Source organism: Pleurodeles waltl, chromosome 3_1 (genome assembly GCF_031143425.1).
Source record: "Pleurodeles waltl isolate 20211129_DDA chromosome 3_1, aPleWal1.hap1.20221129, whole genome shotgun sequence".
NCBI classification, from domain to species: domain Eukaryota; kingdom Metazoa; phylum Chordata; class Amphibia; order Caudata; family Salamandridae; genus Pleurodeles; species Pleurodeles waltl.
The window spans coordinates 1,264,284,118-1,264,307,304 of record NC_090440.1 but is presented as its reverse complement, the minus strand read 5'-3'; the positions used below and the strand labels follow the sequence as shown (position 1 = coordinate 1,264,307,304).

Below are 23,187 nucleotides of genomic sequence, written 5' to 3'. Positions count from 1 at the left end.
TTTACTACATTGTCATTAAGAGCAACAGGATGGAATAATTTCAGCAAAACTCAGTAACTGTGCTTTGAATACACCTACTAAGGTTTTTAAATGTGTTTTAATGTGTGTTTGGCTGCAGCAACCTACCAAGGCAGAAATGATTGTCTACTAAAGATGTAATATAAATGTGTAGGACTACCAATACCAGGATGCATTGTGTAACTCACCAGAGCATTTAATCAAGTAATCAGGTGCCAGAAATCATTTGCTCAACCCAAGCATTTGGCCTGTAACCAAGGACAAGATGTCTGAAACGCATAAGGCCTGGAAAATGTGTAAAGAATTGTGTATAAGAGTGCGCTTTTGTCCGGAGGACAACTTTGTTTTGGGTATATATATATATATATATATATATATATATATATATATAAATATATATATATAAAACTACTCTTGCTCATCTTCTAAAAGAAAAGATTTCTATTTTTTGCTTTTACTGACATTGCACCCAGCGTTTCCAGTGCATCCATGATATTTCTATGGACAGATTTTGTCTTGTTTTCGATGCTTAAAAACCCATCAGCTATCAGCTTTGTGATGCAAAACAATCATCTTCAGACGTAGTCTGATAAAACTGAGATTTATATTTTTGGGTCCCCCAGTTCCAGGTGGTCAACTTTTTCGTGGTCTGCATTGATGAGGACTCTTCCAAAACACGCAGTACAACAACTTAGGGATTTTAGTCAACCACCATCTGGTTCAACACCCTATCGGCTACACTTTCATCCGCCTCTGTTGTATGTATAACTTAAACCACTGTATCATTAGACCATCGCACAGGTGCTTGCTTCATTCAGGCTTGAGTATGCAAGTGCAAACAACAAAACAGGTGTACTGTGATAAGTCTCCAAGCACGAGAACGGAATTATTTCTATATTTGTAAATATGAAATATATTGATTTTGTGACTCTGGATATTGGGATAAAGTTCCATGGATGTTTACTGAGTACTTGATAGCCCCATGAAGGTGTCACGTTGTACAATCCGTTGTTATATCAGTAGACATAAGTAATCATTGCACTTTATCCTCAATTCACTTTAGCACTCCAACTGGTATATGTTGAGACCCTTGATCATACATATGACCTTTGGATATTCTTATCTGCTTTTGACAATTCTATGGTCTTGGATGGTGAACTTTAGTTTCGCAAACTTTGTCGCTTCTTTTTAAATTTTCACGTTGTTGATTTCAGTATTATAGTTAGTTTTTCAAACAAAAAGCGAACGATTCACGAAAGATTCTAAGCAACTGTGTAGTTTTAGTCGTAAAATAACGATGTGTTTATATCACTTCACTCCTCTGAATTCTTCAAACCCACCCCTGCACTGGTCCTTCCAGGCCTTGATATTTATGTGTTTATAGCCAGCAGCGGTAATATTACCAAATCTATGCAAAGCTCCACAATATTTATGAAGAGGGCCAGCGTGCATTAGCATTGATAGCAGTACTGTATGCCACTGTAACATGTCATTAAGGTGTAGTAATTTAAGGGTTTGAGGCATTTTTTTTATAAAGTGTTTGAAAAAGTACCTTTTTAAATGAGATCTATCATTTTGCATAAGGCAGTAGTTTTCCAGTGCTGGCAGTATCATTTTACAGAAATAAACAGCAGGCTTAGGAAGACCTTACGATACCCACAATTAGACTGGGCTTTTCCTGGTCACAACAGGGCAGGTCTCTGTCAGATGTAGTGATGTCGGCTCTCTTCATACCTAGTGCGATATTGAGTCTCAGTGTGATCCAGTGATAAATAGGGTGTCTGAGAGATCTACTGAGGAGTCTGGTGTGTGTTTGACCTAGTGAAATTTTGGGTCTGTGCAGGATCCAGTGAGATGTCTGGTGTCTGTGAGATTTGGTGAGCTCTCAGGTATCTTTAAGATCTAGTGGGATATTGGGCCTCAACAAACTCCAGTAAGATGTTCGGTCTCGGTGAGATTCATGAGCTGTCATGTCTCTGAGAACACAAATCATTGCGTTCATATATTCGCTGTCATTCACATTACCACCCGTCCCTCCCTTGCCTTCCTTTAAACCAATGAGGCTTCCTGCCTCCCACTAGACCCTCCCTTCCCCTTTTAAACCCTCCCCCACCCCTACCCCCTCCTGTTCTTTTTGTCTAGCCCACGCTAGACTTTCCCTTTTCACTTACCTTCACGGAGGGGCCTGGAGGTCATCGTTGGATGCACTCCTCGGGAAGCGGAGCTCCGCGAGGTGTGCTTCGGCCGGGCGCGTCTTTTCTGAGCAGGCGGGGCTGCTCGTAAGACACGTCCTGGGAGGCGGCTGACGGGGTCAGCTGGCTCTTGGTGGCTGGGGCGTTAAGTTCCGGTTTTTCTTCGCTGCGGAGTGATGCCGAAGGGTGTTTTTTGGTTTCTGTGCGGGTAAGACGGGCGTTCTGCCCTCATTTTGACTGAAATTCTTGTTTTGACCTTTATATGGATTGGTTATGGGATATTGTTCCTGGGCCCTGTATATTTGGAGGTGTTTTTTAGGTTGGTGACAATGTGTTCTGTGGATGAGATCATGCCTACAGATTCAGTTAATGGACGGAGGATTATTTCTTCTTCCTCCTCAAGGGAGGGAGGTGCTGATGGCATTTCCACTCCTGGGAGCCCCCAGATTCAGGGTGGTGGTGCTGCGCCCATCATGTCCAGGGAGGAGGTGCAGGAGATGTTCGAGGGGGCTGTTTCCAGAGCTCTTCATGCGGGGATGGCCTGGCCTAGTGGGGCTAGGGCTGCCCATTCTCCTGCAATTGCAGGGAAGTCCTCCTCAGAGAGTGAGGAAGGGGATGCTCCATCTACGTCCTCTGGGGGGTGAATATGGCTCCAGGAAGGTGATGTGGGTTGTGATGGCACATGTACGGGACTATTTGGGGTTTCCTGTGTTTAGTCCTACCAACTCTGGCTCTCACTTATTTCCACAATATCAGACGCTGTCTGAATTTTCCATGCCTTTTCAGGGACCTGTGAAGGATATGGTGTTTCGAGAATGGAGGATGTGGATATGGCTCAGGTTCCACGGTTCGTTCGGACACTTTATTTGCTTGTGAGTGAGGAGGTATATCCTCCCTCGGTCCTCCTGGATTCAAGTTTGGCTACCCTGATTAGCAAAACGGATGTCAATCCATTGGATTGAGTGCCTTCTGATGCCATGGACCGTGAGGTGGACTCGGGGCTTAAGAGGGCTTTTGTGGCTTGGATTCTAGCTCTGTGGGCAGGAGTTTATTCTGCTTATGCGGCCCGGTCGTTGGTGCAGGACTTGGATAATCTGGAGGTAGCTGTTCAGGATGGGGCGACGTGTTCGGAGCTCCTGGATAGTATGGAGCAGCAGGCCAGGTTGTTGACAGATGGGTCTTCAGAGGTGGTCCGTACGTCGGCTCTGGCGTCTGGTGATTTGATTGGGGCCCGGAGGTCCCTCTGGTTGAGAGCCTGGAAGGCCGACCTGGGGGGGGGGTAGTCTGCCTGGCTGAGACTACCTTTTGAGGGTCATAGCTTGTTTGGGGTTCAGTTACCTTCCTTGCTTCACAAAGCTTTTAAGGAGCGGAAGCATGCCTTGCCTTATAAAGGGGGATCTGCTTCAGGAAAGGGTGGAAGAAGCATTCCCGTTCTTCTCCTAGGATGGAGGCCAAATCTTTTTCTTTTAGGGAACGGCGTTTTCAGCCGTGTTTTTCCCCTAAGATGTCAGCGCCTTCGAACCGGGGTGGGTTCGAGGTGAGGTCCTGACAATCACTGTGGGCCTGGCGTAGGGCTGGTTGGGGGAAGGCTGAGCCACTTTCTTACGACTTGGAAGGAGAGTGTCAGCGAGCGTTGGGTGCTGGACATTGTGGCCAATGGTTACGTCATCGATTTTGTGGTGATGCCTCCAGATTAGGGGTACGTCCCACTCCTCTGCCGGCAGGAGGGTAGTGGAGAAAGGCATTGTTGGACGGTGTCCGGGACTTGCTGGTCAAGGGGCCGTTGCCCGCGCCCCGCTGGAAGTAAGGGGTCTAGGCACTTATTCGGTCTTATCTATAGTTCAGGAAGTATCTGGTGGGTTTCGACCTGTGCTCGATATGAGGGAGGTGAATGCTTGGATCAGGATGGTGCATTTCCGCATGCTGTCTATTTTGACTGTTTTTCCCTTGGTCAGTCACGGGGACTTTCTGGTGTCACTGGTTCTGCAGGATGCCTACCTGCACATGCCTGTGGCAAGGTCTTCGCGGAGGTTCCTGAGGTTTGCTGTGGATCGGGTGCACTATCAGTTTTGTGTACTGCTGTTCGGCCTCAAGTCTTCTCCTCAGATTTTTACGACGGTGCTGGCCCCCCTGGTGGCTTTGCTACATTCAGAAGGGGTGTTTACTCATCCATATCTGGACGACGTTTTGATCCATTCTACCTCGCAGGCCCTATTTCAGAGGCAGGTAGCCCAAGTTCTGGTGTCCGGCAGAACCACGGGTTTTTAATCAACGGGGGCTATCAGTTTAGTCCCATCCCAGGATCTGGTTTTTCTAGGGTCTCGGTTTCGGACTCTTCTTGGCTTGGTGGCAGTGTCAGAGAAGATGTTTGTGGTGCTCCGGTCCATGGTGAGGATGGTTGTGGTACAGACTGCCCTCCGTGCTTTTCTATGGTTGCCGCTGCAAGGTCATTTGGTGGTACTGCGGTGCTTGTTCGGACAACGTAGTGGCCAGGGCTTATGTCATCCTTCAAGGGGGGACCTGGTCAAGGGCTTTGTTCAGTCTGGCCAGGAAGATTTTTGTGTGGGCTCAGGAGTGGGTTTCTGCTCTCAGGGCTGCATACATTCAGGGGGTGGTCAATGTGCGGGCGGATCTGCGGAGCGGGGTGTTACTTCATCTCAACTTTTCTCCCTCCAGAGATCACTGTTTCTTCATCTGGTTCGGCTCTGGGGTCTTCCAGTGCTGGATGTGTTGGCGTCCGAGAAAAACGCGAAGCTCGGTCACTTCGGCTCCCGTTTTTCGGTGTCCCCAAGCCTGGGAGGTGGACGGGATGTCGTGTCCTTGGCCGAGGGGCCTTTTGTATGCGTTCCCGCCGTTTCAGCTACTCAGGCCTTTGCTGTTCAGGGTGCGGCTTCTGGGGGACAGGGTTATCCTGATTGCTCCCCATTGGCCTAGGGCGAATTGGTTCCCATTGCTGCGGCTGAGGGCATCCGGTCAGATGTGGCCTCTTCCTCTGTGTCCGTCACCCCTGGAGTTTCCCTGCCTCTCGTTGAGGTCTTGGGGGAGGTTACACTTGACGACCTGGAAGTGGCCCGCCGAGGTTTGACAGGTCTGGGGGTGCCAGTGGCTTTGAGTTCTACTTTACTGGGTTCCAGGCGGCGTTCCACTTTACTTTCTTAGGGTAGGCTGTGGAAGGTTTTTTTCTTCTTGATGCTTGAGGCATGTATTGGATCCTACCGGCACGTCTCTCTTTGATGTGATGCAGGTCTTGCAGGACGGTGCACAGTTGAGGTTGTCAGGGGCGTCTCTGCTGGTACAGTGGGCGGCTATTCAGGCATTTAGAGGTCCGTGGCGCAGTCTTCCAGATAAGGGTCGTTTGTTGCCGGGATTTTTTCAGGGGCTTCTTAATTTGTTTCCTCGCCCTGTACGTTCTTTTCCTTCAGGGGATCTTTCTTTGGTATTGGATGTTTTAACGGATTCACCTTTTGAACCTCTGGGGGACTGTGTTTACGACTTCTTTCCTTAAAGACGTTCTTTTTGGTGGCCATTGCTTCGGCTCGCCGTTTAGGGGAATTGGGGGCCTTGGCCTGTTCCTTTCCTTTTTGGAAAGTTTTTCAGGATCGGGTGGTTCTGGTTCCGGTACCTTCTTTTATCCCGAAAGTCAATTCTTCTTTTCATGCTCGCCAGGAGGTCATCCTTCCTTCCTTTTGTCCGAATCCCGCTTCGGTGGAGGTGGTTCGTTTGCATTCGTTGGATGTACGCAAGGCTTTGTTGGAGTGCCTGAGTGTGGTGGCTCCTTTCCGTAAGGGTGATTCGCTTTTTGTAAATTTTGGGCCGGCCCGTAGCGGAGATGCCTGCCACGGCTTCCTTGAGTCGGTGGGTGAGATCATTGATTCTGTTTGGTTTTTTCCTTGATAGGGGTTGTTCCTCCTCAAGGGGTTCAGGGTCGTTCTACCAGGGGTATGGCGGCTAGGGTGGCAGAGTCTCAGGGGACTTCAGTGGTGGAAATTTGCAGGGCCGCCACTTGGGCCTCGCCTTTGGCGTTTGTTCGGCATTCTGGCCGGTCGGACTTGGGTAGTTTGGAGTCGGTATTGGTTCACCGGGTCTTATCCTCTATGAAGTCTTAGGGGTGGGGTTTTGGTGGCCTTCGTGCATGATAATGAACTTCTTGCAACTCAGTGTCCGTCTCCTGTGTGTTTCTTGCTATGTCTCATTGGTTTAAAGGAAGGCGAGGGAGGGACGGGAGGTAATGAGTCCATTTTCTTGCGATAATGGCATTACTCCTAGTCCTACTCCCTCGCCTTCCTTTCCTTTCCCTCACGCCCTCTCGGTACGGACTGTCTGAGTTGCTGCTGGGCTTGGTTTTTGTACAGGAGGGGGTAGGGGTGGGGGGTTTTTAAAAGGGGAAGGGAGGGTCTAGTGGGAGGCAGGAAGCCTCATTGGTTTAAAGGAAGGCGAGGGAGTAGGACTAGGAGTAATGCCATTATCGCAAGAAAATGGACGCGTTTACGAACAAGCAAAGTTCAATTAAAATATGACAAGCTTGTTCTTAGCAAGCCATTTCATCGTCTGATCTTCATTGTTTCAGTCAGGTAAAATTTATTGCATGTACAATATGTCAGAAAGAAAGATTAGCTGTTTAAAGTGCATGGTCATATCTGCCTGATACGGAGCTTGTTTTTCAACAGAGAATCATGGACGTCGTTTAGGGGTGACAGGGATCGCGCACGGCTTGCCCCATGCGTCCCTTGGCACTGCCTTTGCGACCCCTGACCCAGGGTTGAAATAATAAGTTCCAAAAACACAGTTGTGGTTTGCAATACCAGCGTCAGGCTCCAGCATCCTTTTATGCTCATTTTGTATTACAATAATAGTGATGGTGATTATTAACCTATCTTTCACTATTAATGTAATAAAAAAGGTGGAAAAGCAGGAGCTGGAATGGAATCTTCACTGCCATCTTTGGTAAGTAGAATGATTTTCAGTTTATATTGTGTGAGTGCATGTGTGTGAGAGAGAATATGAGTGATAGAGCATCAGTATGTGTGAGCCTGTGTGTTAGTGTGTGAGATAGTGTGTGTGTGTGTGTGTGTGTGAAAGTGAGTGAGAGTAAGAGTGAGCAAAAGAGTGCAAATGATTGAGTCGGAGTGAGAGTGAGCGCTAGTATTGTGTAGTCATGAGGATTAATGTCGTGTGATGTCAAAGGGTATATGATGTCACTTCCGCTACCCCTGGCATTTTGGTGAATCGACGTCCATGCGGAGAATTCTCAGATTTATGAGGGTAGTGCTAAATACTTAGGAAAATCCACTGGAAGAATACTTTGATGGATTTATCTCAGTGGTGGAGGAGATTATGCTGTTAAACAACTTCTATATTTAGCACTTCTTCCATATATTGCAGTATTTCACATTATAACAAAACTTTACTTTTTCCTGGCATGGTCACTAACATAACCAAAGATATCCAGGCCTTCATGCAAACAAATGCCAATACAATACCAGGTTGTATTTAAATAGAACACAGGTTGTGGTGTATTTTTCATAATTTATTGTGTGAATAATATAACAAAAACCTTTCCAATGCTCTAAGACCAAATAATTAGAACTGTGAAATCATTATTATGTTTTCTGATATTGTAATTGTCTAATCAAATGTTCTAATCTTGCATCTGTCCTAAATACAATCAACAAAAATATCAAGATTCAAAGTTTCTGTACATATTATGTTATTATATTATGCTACCACATATATTAGTTGTATAAAGATAAATCTGTCCGTTTAAAGGTGTTTTTTATGAATATAAGTAACAGCATAAGTAGCAACAACCAGAAATATAGCTAGGATATTGAACTAAAGGTTTGCATGCAATGATTATTCTGTAAAGCCACACCCATCAGACTATCACCTGGATTTCTGCCACACGTTCTTTTAGCTGGCAGACTCACATTGAGAAAATGCTTATTTCAACACATTTGTGCTACTGGTCTCACTACATACCAGCAATGTTTTTTGTGTGTTTGTCATGCTGCGATAACCAGTGAAATTCATAACAATCTCCTGAATTTTCCTGCTTACTATATAAATCTTAGACATATGCTAAACAGTGTGGCCCTCTTGCACATCTCCATCATACGACAATATGTCAAAAATGGACTACAGTTAATGTCAACCGTGCTAATTCCCTTATTCCAATCCCAGAAGGGGCCAATGAGAAACCCACATATGTGGGCTTGCCACTTGAGACTTGTGAACCCAGGCTTACTTAGACCAACTATATATTTTTTTTAATCATTTAGAAATAAAGGGGGTTATGTCCACACACCTGCAGAAGAAGGTGTTTTGAAATATCCAGTTGAAGTCAAACAAAGACAGTACTGAATTTTTACTAGCGGCATCATAACTGCCTACTGCTGATTCATGCTATGAGCCCTAAAGACCACAGGGAGGTATCATTTGTATCTAAATATAAATTGCTAAAGGCTGATTTCAGGTGAAATCAAAGCCAATCGTTTCAAGAATTCTTTAATTGAAAACTTCTATTTTTAAGGCCATAAGTCTAAAGGTGTAGAATTTTGGTAATATTTGTACATAATATTTTCAGAGATTAAGAAATCGGTTTATTGGGTGAGAAAGTGGAAGCCCAATTGTGTTTAACCTTCTGGTAGCTTGGCACAAAGTAGGCAGACTTAACTTAGAGTCAATCTGTAAAGTATATATGCAATACACAAACCAAACAGTAATAAAGTGAAAACACAATACATGAAAAATCCCAAACCCATTTAGAATAATAGAGTATATTGTAATAAATAAAACAACACAACAAAATCAATTAAATCCAGTCAGTAGAGCTAGAGTTATTATTCTTTAAATATTTTAGTGAAATTTAACACCTAACTGATGAAAATGTGAGACTGGGACAAAGACAAGAATTAAGGCTGATCTTGATATATGAGGCGGATTGGCCTCGGTCTTAATTTACCTTCGATATTTGGAGCACTTCTTGAAGAAAAGTCAAGGAGAAGGTAAAGTTAAACACTTAGACAATTCTTTGGAAGTTGAAAATCTCAAGCGGGCCAAGCTGCAAGCTGTATCCAAAGAGGGCTCCATGAGGAGCATATCGTCTCTCGGAGGTCTCGTTGGACAGGATTTTCTGCTGCAGAGAAGAACAGAACAAGAGATACAGCAAAGTCAGACCAGCTGGCCATGCACCTTGGGCAGATCAGGTGGCAGAAGGTCGTGGCCCTCTGTCAATTCTTCTGGCACGTTTTTAGTCAAATTTTTATGAATCCTAACTTTTGGGGGTAGGCAGGAGCAGTACCTTTAACAACACTTCCAAGGGTCCAGGAACTGTGGGGCACCACTTGAGGGGTTAGGGCTCACACCAGCAGAGGCAAGGTTCAAGGTCACTGGAGCTTGTTATGTGCAGGTAGCTCATACAGGAGACCAGCTAATTAACCCTTGGAGTCAGCCTGCTAGTCCTACATTCAAACAGCAAGTCAGGCATTTAGCAACAGGGCTGTTTTCTGGGGAGCATGATAAACTTCAAACCACAGGGCAGTCCTCTGGTAGCAACAGAGCAGTGCTCTGGGGGAACAAGGCAGGCCTCAAGCAACAGGGCAGTCCTGTGGGGGTCAAGGCAGTCCTTTCAAAGTCTTTTGCAGGTCCATTGGTGCAATGACTGTTGGCCTGGAGGTCTACGTTTTACACCTGGTATTGTTTTTTAAGTGGGGGGATTCCTTATACTATCCCACATCTGGTCTGGAAAGTTCTTCCGTTCCCCTGTCAAGGCTCTAAGACACCTAGGGAGACAAAAGACTGGTAGCATTTTCCTTTGTGTATGCAGGAGGCAAACCTCTTTGAAGTGCAAGCGGGACAGGGACCAGCTCTGTCTCCAGCTGTCCTGGCAGGATGACCCACCTTATCCCCTTTGTGTCACTGTCCGGGATACACAAAGCCCAACAGCAGAGCCGTTCATATTCATTTGACCTAGGACACTGATGAAAGGCATAAATGTTTAGGACAAGAAAATGACAACTTTCTAGAAGTGTCATTTACATAATTGTAACTTAAAATCTGACCTTACCATTAAAGATGATGTCTAAATTACAATTTATTTGATTCCAAACAGATTTTCACCTTTTCCCAAGCCAAAGATAGTACTTATTAAATGTAATTAAGGTAACCTAGTGTTTTTCTATGTAATTACAATTCACTCTGCTCTGTGAGCTTTCAGGGTCTACCTTGGGAATGAATCATATTGTTTAGTCATGGCAGAAGGTTTATAATGACAGGGCAAAACGGCAGATTAAAAGTGCACTACTGACTGCTGTTGTAGGCCTCAGACATGTTTTAAAGTGCTACTCTGTGGTTGGCACAATGAATACTGCAGGCCCAATAGTAGTATTTAATTTACAAGCCCTGTGCACATGTAGTACTATTAACTAGGGACTTACAAGTAAATTGAAGGTAGCAATAAGGAATATGCCAATTGTACCATGTTTAGGGAGTGAGCACAAGTACTTTACCACTGGTTAGAAGAGGAATAGTGCACAGAGTCCTAATACCAACAAAAATAAGTTCAGTAAATGTACCAGGTGTGTGTCAATTTTTAGCCATTTATTTTTAGCACAAACTCAAGCACATTAGCAAAGGTTAGCAGTGTTAAATCGAACAGAGTCTTAAAGTGAACACAAATTAATTCAACAAAGCAGGAAGGGTGACAACAAAATGTTTGGGGTGACCCTAAAGAGGGAGCCAGGTCCAACACAGAGCAATCCTTACATTTCTATCCCCATGCATTATTCTTGACAGTCTATTAGGAGTTACATTTGCAATTTCAGGTTGGAACCTTTGATAGTACATTTCCATTTATGTTTTTATCATGTAATAATGTGTGCTACATGGGCCCTATATGTACTAAGTCCCAGCACAATCAGGGTTCAAACAATTGCACTGCACAGAAGCAGCACTTTTGTATATTATTGATTAAGGATGCCTGACAAAGGCTGCAGAGCAGCTTTGATTTTACTGGTTCTTTCTATAGCCTTCAGTGCAATGCCATATGGCATCCTGCTTTTGCAGTTACATGTGGCAGGAAATTAGGTTCAATGCACTTGTTTGGATTAGATCTTAGTCAGGTGGTAGACGCCAATCTGTGCAAATGTACCCCTTTCAGAGTAGCTTAAGTAAGCGAAACTTAGCATTACTCAGGGATCTTCATTAAGTCTGGCATTGATACAAATCTCCATGACTCCCTATGTCCATTTAATAAGATCATTTGGCTTCATCTTCAGGTCTCAAACAGGTGATACACAACTGGACTTCCACCTTGAGGATCCCAGGGGACTCACTAAAGAAGACTTTATATATTTGTTGACAGATGTGGTTTCTTGGATATCCACTGATATATTGAAGCCTCTGGTTTGCGGTAGTGGCGACTGGCACTCATTTTTACAGACTGGCATTCATTAATCTGCATCAGACATTTACTGAATGCAAGAAAAAGAAATGCAAACACAACAGAAAGACAAAGGAAGAGAAAGACGGAAAACTGTCATAAAAAGAGAAAGCAGCATCATGCGCTGGTGAGGTAAAGGGGCAGGGAGTGTCTGCTAATGAATTATAGGGGCACAAAGTGAAATAAAATTCTACGCAGCCTTGGCATTAGGCCATGCCAACAGTTAATTGCACCTGCTGCTGAATTTTGAGCAGAGCTTGGGTCAAGGCACTCCTTTTCCAAATTAAGCGATGATATCACACAATGCCCAGAAGTTACACAAAAAAAAGGACAATGTTGGGAGGCTCTTCCGAAATATGGTCCATGGATTGGTGGCTTGCAGAGCTTGAAAACTCACCTACTCCATTCAAAGAAGCAAATAACTTTGCACTACTATTGACAACTCCTTTTCTTTCAGATCGCACATTAACAGACTAATATCCTCCTCTTTTTATTACCTGAGGCTGTTTGCCAAAATAGTCCACTCGTATGTGTCATGTGCTGCTAAAGAGTTGTTGAAGCCATTATTTTCTCCCAGCTGGACGAGTGTATGAGGTAGAGTATCCACACTCTGACCAAGGATACCTCCAAGAAAAAAGAAAAACTACCATGAGCTGGGATGAGGAGCAGACTTAGAGATGAAGCGTCTGCCACCTCAGTGTTTGAGGGTCCCTCATCCATCAAATAAAGATGTCTGTTGGTATAACCATACCTAGTTTTCATAGTCAAACACTATTTTGTGGCTCCTCTAACACAAGCTAGTTTTACTATTTATTTTTACTGGACAGCTGCAATGCCTTTTTTCTTCTGCTACCTGAGTAGATATTGGCTAAATCACCATTGTTAAGTATTTGGCAGCAGAGGCCCTAGTAGCTTTACTAGAAAGATCCACTTGTCTTCAGTTTCGAGGGCTGTTCATTGGGAGGTGACAGAAAAGTGTTATTTAAAAGCTTATACATTAGTTACTGTGCCCAGCTACTGTAGGAACTTGCATTTGTTGGAGCAGACTTAAGACACGTTTGAACATCTTGGAGCTTCTTCTCCGCAGGTGCAGACTTCGCTCTAGTCGCTGTTTTGAAAGGTGCACAAATGGAGACAGTTCATTCTGTATCCTTGCTACAAGGGAGGAAAATGAATTACCTTTAAAATAAAGAGGCCTGACAAATTATCTTAAGGAACTTGAAACCTGTCTCTCGCTATTGCCTTGGTCACATACTCTTAGATTTGATTATTCAATAAGAGGACACCAAAGGGTTGCAGTGTGCTTTACAAATTCCATACATAACCTAACATAACCTAACCTAACACAGCATAAGATAACATAACATATAACATAACATGATGACATGAGACACATATAACATAATCTAACCTAACCTAACATAAAAAAACATAACATACCATAACATAACAAGACATGACAAGACATGACGACATGAGACACATATCACATATTTGAATAGTATGCTTCTAGTTCATATATTCATTCGAATGTTTCAAGCTTGGGGAAAGGTACAGGGCCCGATTCACAAAGGTAAACTTAGACCTGCAACTTCATCTTGAATCCAAGACCTCAGAGTGACTCCAAAGGCTAGTCTGCTGGCCTCCTGATTTGAGGCTCAGGGACATAAAAAGATCCCCAAACAGCTACTAGACCCAGCTGCAGTGAGTTCCTTTCCCTCAAGCAGTGCCTTCCAGGTCCTGGACCCTTGTTGTGGCTCATACGCTCTTAAATCATGCTTATTGGCTCCTGGGGACAGCAAACGGGCCTGTTCGCATTCAGACCACACCACCCGCACTAAAATCTACCAGAGTCACCACTAGCCCATCTCATCACACAGCAAGCATCAATCACCCACAAAGTACTACAAATGGAAAGCACCAGCCCATCCGTCTGCTATGCCTGGACTGCTCCTCATGTCATGCCGACCACCACCTGCAACACTCTCGTGGATCCCCTCAATCCTCTCCAATGGGAACAGGACTCTTGGCACAAAACGTGAGAAGATAAAACTTTAATGCGACTAAACTGGGATTGTATAGAACCATGTTCCATTGAACTCAGCTTGAACTTTTGAATTTGACCCAGTAAAGTGTGACTAGATAGTCGTGTTTGACGTATTATGATTTTAGGTGTCATTTTACAGTTTGTTCTTGGGAAATTCATAACTCTGTTTCCACTATTTGGATTTATGTAATTTAGGTCTTGTTTTATTTATTAAGATTTTCCCTATTGTACTAACCTGGTGAAGGATCCTTCTATGTGGTCTTTTCAATATTTTGCACAAATAATTTACACATTCCCTCTCCGTTAAGCCTGACTTCTCTGTGCCAAGCTACCAGGTGGTTGAGCACAGGTTATTTTGGAGCTTGCTTGTGCCTTACACTGAAAGGATTGTGGTTGTGATTGCTGCTTGACCAGGGTTCACACCCCAGTCAAACAGTAACCAAATTTCTCACAGCGATTAAAATAGCATGAACATAACCAAGAAAGTAAGTAAATCACCCACAGCTTCACCTATGCAACTGTTCAGAACTGGCGTAGGTGTGTGTGGTGTATCAAAGACACTTCCCTCTGATGCAGGATTCATTCCCTATATACATGAAAACACCATAAGGCAACTTCCTCGTTGCCAAACGTGGTGTGCTGGCAGTGTGGCACATTAAGAGTCACACAATGGTAGTGTTGAGAAATATAACCTGGTTGACAATAATCCTAAAGTAACAATGGAGCAAGAAAGGTGTGCCGCTACATTTTTTAAGTAGAATGGCATTGATTTAGATGTATCTTTTTCTACTTTGACAGCCTTTTATTAGGCCTTGTATCAAGTCTTCATGAATACAGCTGCTACTACAGTCTAAGAAGTAGACCTGGTGGATTTAAGCACTGGGAAGAGATGAAATACATGGTTTCAGAAGGACAATGTAACCAGCTAAAAAATATTTTGGCCAAAAAATGCAGCAGATAAAGCTATACTTCAGATTCGCTGTTGATAAAAAAAAAAACTTCAGGATGGTTGCTTTTGCTGAAGTTTCTTTGTCAGAGAATCAATCTTCTCCGTGTGATTAATAATGAATGTTTCTGGTTCCACTGTTAATTTCTGACATATTATGAATAATGCTTAGATGTCATTTATTGGTGCATATCATTGGGCTATTGGAGCATTTGTGTACACCATGGGTACTCTCAAAAATGTTCACGGTGCCAAAGTTTTGGTTTATGATGTGTCCGAGGGCTGCATTGAAGTGAACATGGCGGCAGTCATGGTTTGGGGTGATTGGGGGGTAGTGTTGGAGATAAGGTGGGTTTAGGGAAGTAAAGAATAAACATGTAGTGGCTGAATTGCACAAAGTGAAACTAGAAAACCAGGGAGAGTCCCAGCTTCCCCCAATATACCAAATTGTGTGATCCTATGCATTTTTTAATTCCACTTTCCCTCCGTTCTCACATATAAAAGGACTCGAAATATAGGACTTCAGGATGAGTGGTGTACGATAACTTTCCTGTGTTTTGATTTAATAAACAATATTGTTGTTCATGTATGACACTTAAAGGGCCACATAACAACTGACTTGCGTCTTAGTTCACTATTGGCATTGTTGCCAGGGTGGGGAAAGAATGAATGTTTCTAGGTTCTTGTTGAAAAAAATATAAATAAAAAAAATAAAAAATAAAAATTCAATTTACTGATATAATCTGATCTATTAAGGTGAAACGGTTCTGCATTTTGATAAAATACACTTTTCGAATTAGGAAGAAACATCATATTTCTACCCTTTTCCTGCAAGATGTCTTCAAAAATGAAAGTGTTCCTAAAGTTAAGTGGTGCTGGACCACCTAGTTATATCTTTCTTTAACTGCAATTAACCTGTAAATAAACGCCTGTTTGGTTCACATTTTTTTATGTTAGTGCTCACTCGGGTAAAAAGCAGCCCAGTGCTGCTATTGACCAGGAGACCATATGAAAAGGTCTGGAGGGCTGCATGCTGCCCCCAGGCCGTACTTTGAGTATCATTGGTGTACACCAATAAAGTATAGAAATGTTAGACTTAGACGTAATTTATATGCCCCTGGCCTAAACTAAAGGTTTGAAGTGCAGCATAAAGGCCAAGTAATTGACTTTGATCACATTCATCCATTCATTCATTCATTCATTCATTAATCAGTACCGCTCTTTTTTCTATGTAAGGTTAAATAAACACGCAAACCCCTTAATTTTGGATGAGTTTAGAAATAGCCCACAGGGCAGAGTGGCCTCCCCTTTACTAGCTCACAAATGGAAGGAATTACACATTTTTCCCTCATTTTCGCTTCTAATAACACTTTGCAATATCACAGAAAATCGGGACTTTTCGAAAATAGTTGGAAAGAAATACATTTTACTCATATACAAAACTCGGTGATATTGGCAGAAATCTTGCTTAATTCTCTTGAGGGATTAATTTCTACCAGAAGGTGCACTCAAGAAGACCAGATAATTCCTTTTCTCGATTTTCTAACACAATTCGCATTTTCCATCTGATGGGAAAATGGACATCATTTTTTCAACATGGATTTAATTCTACATCTTTTCTGTACACTGTAAGTTTTTTAGACATTGTTTCCTCTTCCTTAGTTCAATGATTTAAAAAAGCAGAAGTGTCATGTTTTGCAAAACGACTGCTGGTTTATTACCTTTCCAGACCATCATATTTTTGGCTCCTTTTCTAAATTTGTTTGATATTTATCTGCTAAAGTAAACCCATTCTTTCTCTCTTTGCAGGCATTTCTGGGAAATGTCAATGCAGACGGCGTTGCACAGCATAAATTTCAGTACCCAATTAAGGCAAGGTTCCTGCGCTTTGTACCTCTGAGGTGGAATACTAAAGGCAAGATAGGGATGCGGATAGAAGTCTATGGATGCACGTATAGTAAGTACTCAGAGAATTTGTGTATATCCTATCAATGCCACATCTGCTTGGATCATGCTTGTGACTGACAGCATTTGATTAACAGGTTCCACCAAGTACTAGTATGTAAAAACATTTATCTTGCCTACTTCAGTGTCGAACGATAATATGAGAAAGAGGAAAAAACTGTTTTCTATTGCCCTATCCCATCGACTAACACGGCCAGATATGCTGGGCGAGTAGTACCGAAGTATTACATTCACTTCATCCAGCCGCAGTAGATGGCGCGTGATTTTTCAGAAGAAATTCAATACCAGCAAAAGAATTAAGATTGGAATGTAGGAGAACGTTTATTTTTAACTATGTGAACATTTAGGGGCATATTTATACTCTGTTTGCGCCGGAATTGCGTCGTTTTTTTTGACGCAATTCCGACGCAAAACTAACTCCATATTTATACTTTGGCGTTAGACGCATCTAGCGCCAAAGTCCATGGAGTTTGCGTCATTTTTTTGCGTGGACACCTACTTTGCGTTAATGAGATGCAAGGTAGGCGTTCCCGTCTAAAAAATTTACTCTGAGGCATGTGCGCCGTATTTACACTCCCAGGCAAAATTAACGCCCGGGAGTGGGCGGGTCAAAAAAATGACGTACGGCCGCTTCTGCGCCGTTTTTTAGCGCCTGGAAAAGGCAGGCATTAAGGGACCTGTGGGCTCTGAAGGAGCCCAGAGGTGCCCTCCCATGCCCCCAGGGACACCCCCTGTCACCCTTGCCCACCCCAGGAGGACACCCAAGGCTGGAGGGACCCATCCCAGGGACATTAAGGTAAGTTCAGGTAGGTTTTTTTTTTTTTTTTTTTGTGGCATAGGGGGGCCTGATTTGTGCCCCCCTACATGCCACTATGCCCAATGACCATGCCCAGGGGACAGAAGTCCCCTGGGCATGGCCATTGGGCAAGGGGGCATGACTCCTGTCTTTGCTAAGACAGGAGTAATTTCTATGGGGTTTGGGAGTCGAAAAAAATGGCGCAAATCGGGTTGAGGCGAAAAATTTGCCTCAGCCTGACTTGCCCCATTTTTTGACGCCCAAGCTCCATATCCCCCTACGCCGGCGCTGCCTGGTGTACGTCGTTTTTTTCCACGCACACCAGGCAGCGCCGGCGGCTAACGCCAGCTAACGTCATTGATTAAATACGGCACCCGCATGGTGCTTCAGAATGGCGTTAGCCGGCGCTAATTTTTTTGACGCAAAACTGCGTTAGCGCAGTTTTGCGTCAAAAAGTATAAATATGGCCCTTAGTCCTTCGATTAAACTGAACTCTCTCTAGCTAACCTCCCCTGGTGCTAAACCAACTCTTAAAATATAAAAAGCTACAACCGAAATGGCCTCCTTCTGAGTGCCTTCTCGTGTGTCCATGTGTCAGACCTCCATGCTGTTTCTTTCCGAAGTGGAAAAGAGAAGGCATAGAGGCAATATAAAATAATCCATGCCACTGTCTCAATGACCCAGTACTTTATCTAGATTGAGTCAGTGCAAATTGACATGGCCTTCACCCTGAAATGCCCTTACAGTTTACTTCTGGAACTGACACAATGACATCTCTATAGCACCACCTGAGCACTTCTAGAGACTCATTTTTTGGGGTTTTAAGTCAAAGGTTCCCGGCTCTTTCCAAATATAAGGAAATAAGATAGCAATGCCTGAACAGGGAGTGTATTAACTTGCATTTGAAAGTAGCCGATCTGGCCTATTGTACCAGATCAGCACTTACTGAACAGTGACTTGCTTTAAAGACTCACATTGGATTTTGCTGATTCCTTGATGCGTACTTTTGTTTAAACATTTAAACCCCAATAATCGCAATTCTGACACCTAAAAATGCAGGATCACCAGAAGATGTCACAGATAAAACAGATCCACTGGTCAGCTATTTAAGAAGTTTTGAGAAGGTCGGGGGTAACAAGTTCACATCTTATGGGATAAAGTACCACATATCTCTATATCATGAAGTATAATGCAAGTCACGTTGGAGTTCCGTGACCAAAAACGGCACATGGACTGTGGCCTGGTATCGCTATATGGTTAAGGAACTCCTCGCTGACTTGCAATATCCTTATGATATACAGAACGGGGGCACTTTATTCCATATGCAAACTGCGGGTTTTTAAAATACAACACGTTATGAAGCTAGTTCAGTAAAAAAATTATATTTGAGATTAGCCATAGCTTGGATGAATCTCAAAATGTTCAACTGATCTAGTTTGCAAACATATGTGGATACAAAACTACATGTCAGTGTATACGAACGTGATTAAGCGACTCTTTCTAACATAATGAGATGACTTCGGTGGCATGTACCGGCAATAATAAAAAATTAACTAAATTCAACCATCTGAAACCCGACACCGATGTAAATATGTATCCATAAATCATATAATAGAAATGAATGTTTCTGATATCGGACATGCCGGGTTTCTCCACTGTATTATTATAAGAAGGCAAAAGCCTAATTTTCAAAGAAAATATTTTTCTCGCAAGTTGTGACGTGTAATTTGTGCTTTTTTTCTATAATTATACAGACCCTTTCTGGCAATTCGCAAATATATCGATGCGCACTGTGTGCAAATTGCACATGGCAATGCACGCCTGTAAATGTGAATCACCTCAAAATATGCATTTCGCACACTGCGGTGGTGACAACCCATGGGCAGAGGCCTTCCTGAAAATAAGTGCTGTATGAATAAAAGATTCTCCAAACACTTGTAAAAGTAAAAATGCTTTGATAGATAAGGTCAACAAGTGGCGTTTTCCGGTTTGTATCTATTCTATTTCTGACTTATAACCTGATAGTATGGGGGAGATCCGGCCAAGAAAATCAGCGGGACGTTATGATACCCCTATTTTGAGTATTATCAAAAATCAATGGATCAGCTTTCAGTGCGTGTCTGTTGCATTGTCTGTCATTGGCCACTCGTACACTTCTCTCATTTTACATAGACAAATATGTTGTTTCAGTGTCACGCCTTTTTTGCACAGTTCTTTCCACCCAAGAGCATTTTCATGAATGTATGGAAATAGGAACATAAGTTATGCATGTGTACCTGATAATTTTATCAGTATTTCTTGTTAGGTGATGTGGATTTGTAGAGCGCACGCATCACCCAATAAGTATATCCTGGAGCTTGAATTATCTGGAGAAAAAAGTGGCAGCACAGGATCAAAACAGCCATATTTTAAGTTTCTTCCTAAAGTCTAGTAGCGAACTGTGAGAAACATATTCATTTTTTTCTTGTAGCTCTGCGGTTTTAATGTCTGCAGCTGCATGTTTGATAGTTAATAGATAGCAAAACTGTAGCAGTAAGAACTAGCTTTGTGGTATGAAAGTAAATGCTCCTAGAAACTGTCACAGCACTTGCTGGTGGGAGCATTAAAAAATGAAAAATAAAGAGAAAGCAAATTACGACTAAGGTATAGCGAATGTGTAGCAGGATGGCACGTTGTAGGAAGAATATGTTATGAAACGTGTTTGTTAATATTTAAGGCTTTGAACAGAGAAGTATACATGGTCCATCAGCAACATTATTACTTACATCAACAGCTGCCGTTCCTGACATATTTAGTATGTCTGACAATAATTTGCAGAAGAAATTATGGATTCAATGAGGTCGATTTGGAAAAAAATGCATCTCCACCTGAGAGTACTTTGACATTGTTTTCAATTGCAAAAATTTCCAGATGTGTGCCCGAAAAGCTGCATGAGTGCCAGCTTTCCAAGTGCACCACCCATAAGTTATGCATGTGTACCTCATAAGTTTATCAGTATGTCTTGTTAGGTGATGTGGATTTGTAGAGCGCACGCATCACCCAAAAAGGGTATCCTGGATCTGCAATGTCTACTGGCATCTCCAGCGGATTCCTGTCCCACCTACTGAGATATCTACATAGTGTAGCCTTCAGTCGAGGAGCTACTAAAAAAGTTGTGCAAATTCACTTATATTCTTTTTTTTCTTTGTGGGTTAACCTTTTGTTCAGCGGAGAAAGCTCTTCCCATATAACCTGAATGTGTGGGTGGGATCTGTTCCCTTTCTGTTCCTGGATCTGAGAGTAACTTGGCTCTTGGCTGAAATTACTTTATGGCCATTTCCAGAGTGGATAGAGGGAGCATCACAGGTGATAAATGCCAACAAATGTGCTTTTGTGGGTGCTGACAAATTTGAATGGCAAATCGTTTAATCGAAATGGCCCTACCTCACATAGTACGGTGATGCCATCTTACCTTCTAGATAGTTTGGGGAGTGCTTGCAATGGTGCATATAAGCAGTGGTCAAAGTGGGCGGGATCTGTGGGGCATAACATATCCATACTTTTTTAATTTAATGAAAACAGCTCCCCTACTTTTTGTGGAAATACAACCGTCTCAGGATGGTTAAATCTGAGAGTGGAAATGCTTCAGCTGAAGTCTCATATGCTGTGAAACCGAGGAAGGGGCAGACAGCTAAACAAGACTTCTTGCCACTGCCGGCTTTAAGGCGGTGGGATCAGGTGCAGCTTCACCTGGCACTCTCTTTGTTGGGGGGCACTGTGTTTACAAATAATGTGGGTTTAAAAGCAGGTTAACTTCCTTGTGGATCCAGCAGTTTCTCAAAACCATAAAAATGTCAAGATAACTCTGGTGATTAATGTTACTGCTGGTGAGAGAGAGGGATAATGTAACTGCTGAAAAGAACGCATAGCATGAAGATGTCAGAGAGGGACTATGGAGAGATGAGTGCCACTGTTGGGGAGTGGTAGTGAGGGTATTGGTGGAGAAGTTGGTCATGGGGGGAGCAAAAAAGACTGTTGCACTGGGTGTCACCAGCATTAAAGCCAGCCCTGCTTCTTGCCAGGGTGTCTGCTTTCCTGAAAGAAATGTAAATGTACACATCTGGTTGATCCACAAATGTAAAGTCTGTTTAAAAGCCAGTATTTGCTTTTATTGATGGAATCACTTAAATCATCCAGGTGACATAGATTTATTCTTTATGAGTCATAGGGCAAGAGAGTTACCAGCTGAGCTGTAAAGTGTGTGTTTTCAAAGAACAGTTATAAAAATGCACTATGCACAGTCTGGGTAATACTAAAATCTATATTTTGGATGCATTATTTTATCTTAAACCTTTTTGTCCATTTTTCAGCATCCTATCGCATATTGTGTGTTATGCAAGTTTAAAATGATGACTGTTTACAGTGCTTTCTGTCACAGAGTCAGACCCCGTAGCACTAACAAACACAGTCACTATTTTCCACCGCACTAACCAGGGTTCAGTTCTCTGGCTCTCTGGTTAGAGATTCCGACCTCTGCAATGCATTAACCAATAGAGGTTTTATAACTTACAGTAGGCCATTTCCCACTGAGTAACTTAAGTTACATTTATTGTTCATTTCAGCTGTGTGTTATTTATTGTGTGTTACCTGAAGGTGAATGATCAAAAAAGTTACAGAATATTTAGTTTTTTAAGCCACACCTTCAACCCCACCCACACACTCATTCACCCGCTCCAATTGCAGCAGCATCACAATTTCCATACTTTTGTTATTGTACATTGACAGCTGCATAGAAGACTGGAAACCTGACAAAAGGGCATTTTTACTGCTCTCTATCATCCCCGTGTGCTTCTGAATGATTCCTCAGTAAATAGTAGAGTAAGTGAAGAGAACATTGTAATAAAATAGCTTTAATATGAAGCAGATGTAGAAAATAAAGTAACCTGTGTCTGATGGAGGGACATCTTTGATGCTACTGCACAAGCAGCAGATCTCGTCAAATTGAAGGTCTGCTACATCCACCAGGGGCTGTATTATAGAAGTGCTCCGGGGGTGCAACAAGCATGTGTAAGTAAGCTGTGAGGAGACTCACTAACAGTGAGCCACCTAAAAGGTGGTGCGCTTTGATGCACCCCCTGATGGCAGTCCTTTGAAGGGGGGAAAGAGGTTCACATGGACCCCCCAGACATCCACTTGCAGGCGGGTGAAGTCAATCATTATACCCGCCTGAAAGGTGTTCTCTAATCCTCCTTAAAAGTGCAATTGGGTTGTCGCCGGCACAGAGAAACAGGGAGTGGCTTTAAAGCAGCCACTTTGTTTTTTTCATGAATGCTCTGCCCCAGAGCAGCGCAAGTTCACAACTGTCCTGGAGGCAGGGCATTAATGCCAATACAGGGCATTTTCCTTGTTAGTGTCAGGCGCACCTTTTAAAAGGTGCGTCAGATGCAAACAAGGAAAATATGCCGTCTATGTGATATTGCTCCAGGTCCTTTAGCCCCAGGAAATAGTGCTCGGTGTTCAAGGAATTGAGGAAACAGCTACTTCCGGGCTCCAATATTTTGCAAAAGTCCCTGAATGCTCTATTAACAAGGATGAGCTGAATGAGAGGATGCATTTGTTAAAAGCAATACTGTACACACAGTGACACATGAGTAAAGGTAATTTTTGCTCATTGAAATTAAACCGTGCATTTCTTGCATCTCCACGCTCCTGATGATTCTGTAATACATCAGCTTCGACATAAGGGGTGGCAATTTCCGCTGCTTGACCATTCACTCTTTATCCTCTCTGTACATAACACAGCTT

General features: G+C 43.0%; 1 protein-coding gene across 2 annotated transcripts in view; it reads left to right on the top strand.

The window, feature by feature from the left end:
* LOC138285083 (contactin-associated protein-like 5) overlaps positions 1 to 23,187 on the top strand; it is a 1,227,365-nt gene that overhangs the window by 472,929 nt on the left and 731,249 nt on the right. For both annotated transcript variants that reach the window (XM_069224601.1, XM_069224602.1), the window contains exon 4: positions 16,452 to 16,599. In XM_069224601.1, the coding sequence (XP_069080702.1) occupies positions 16,452 to 16,599 (148 nt within the window). The remainder of the gene's footprint in view (positions 1 to 16,451; positions 16,600 to 23,187) is intronic.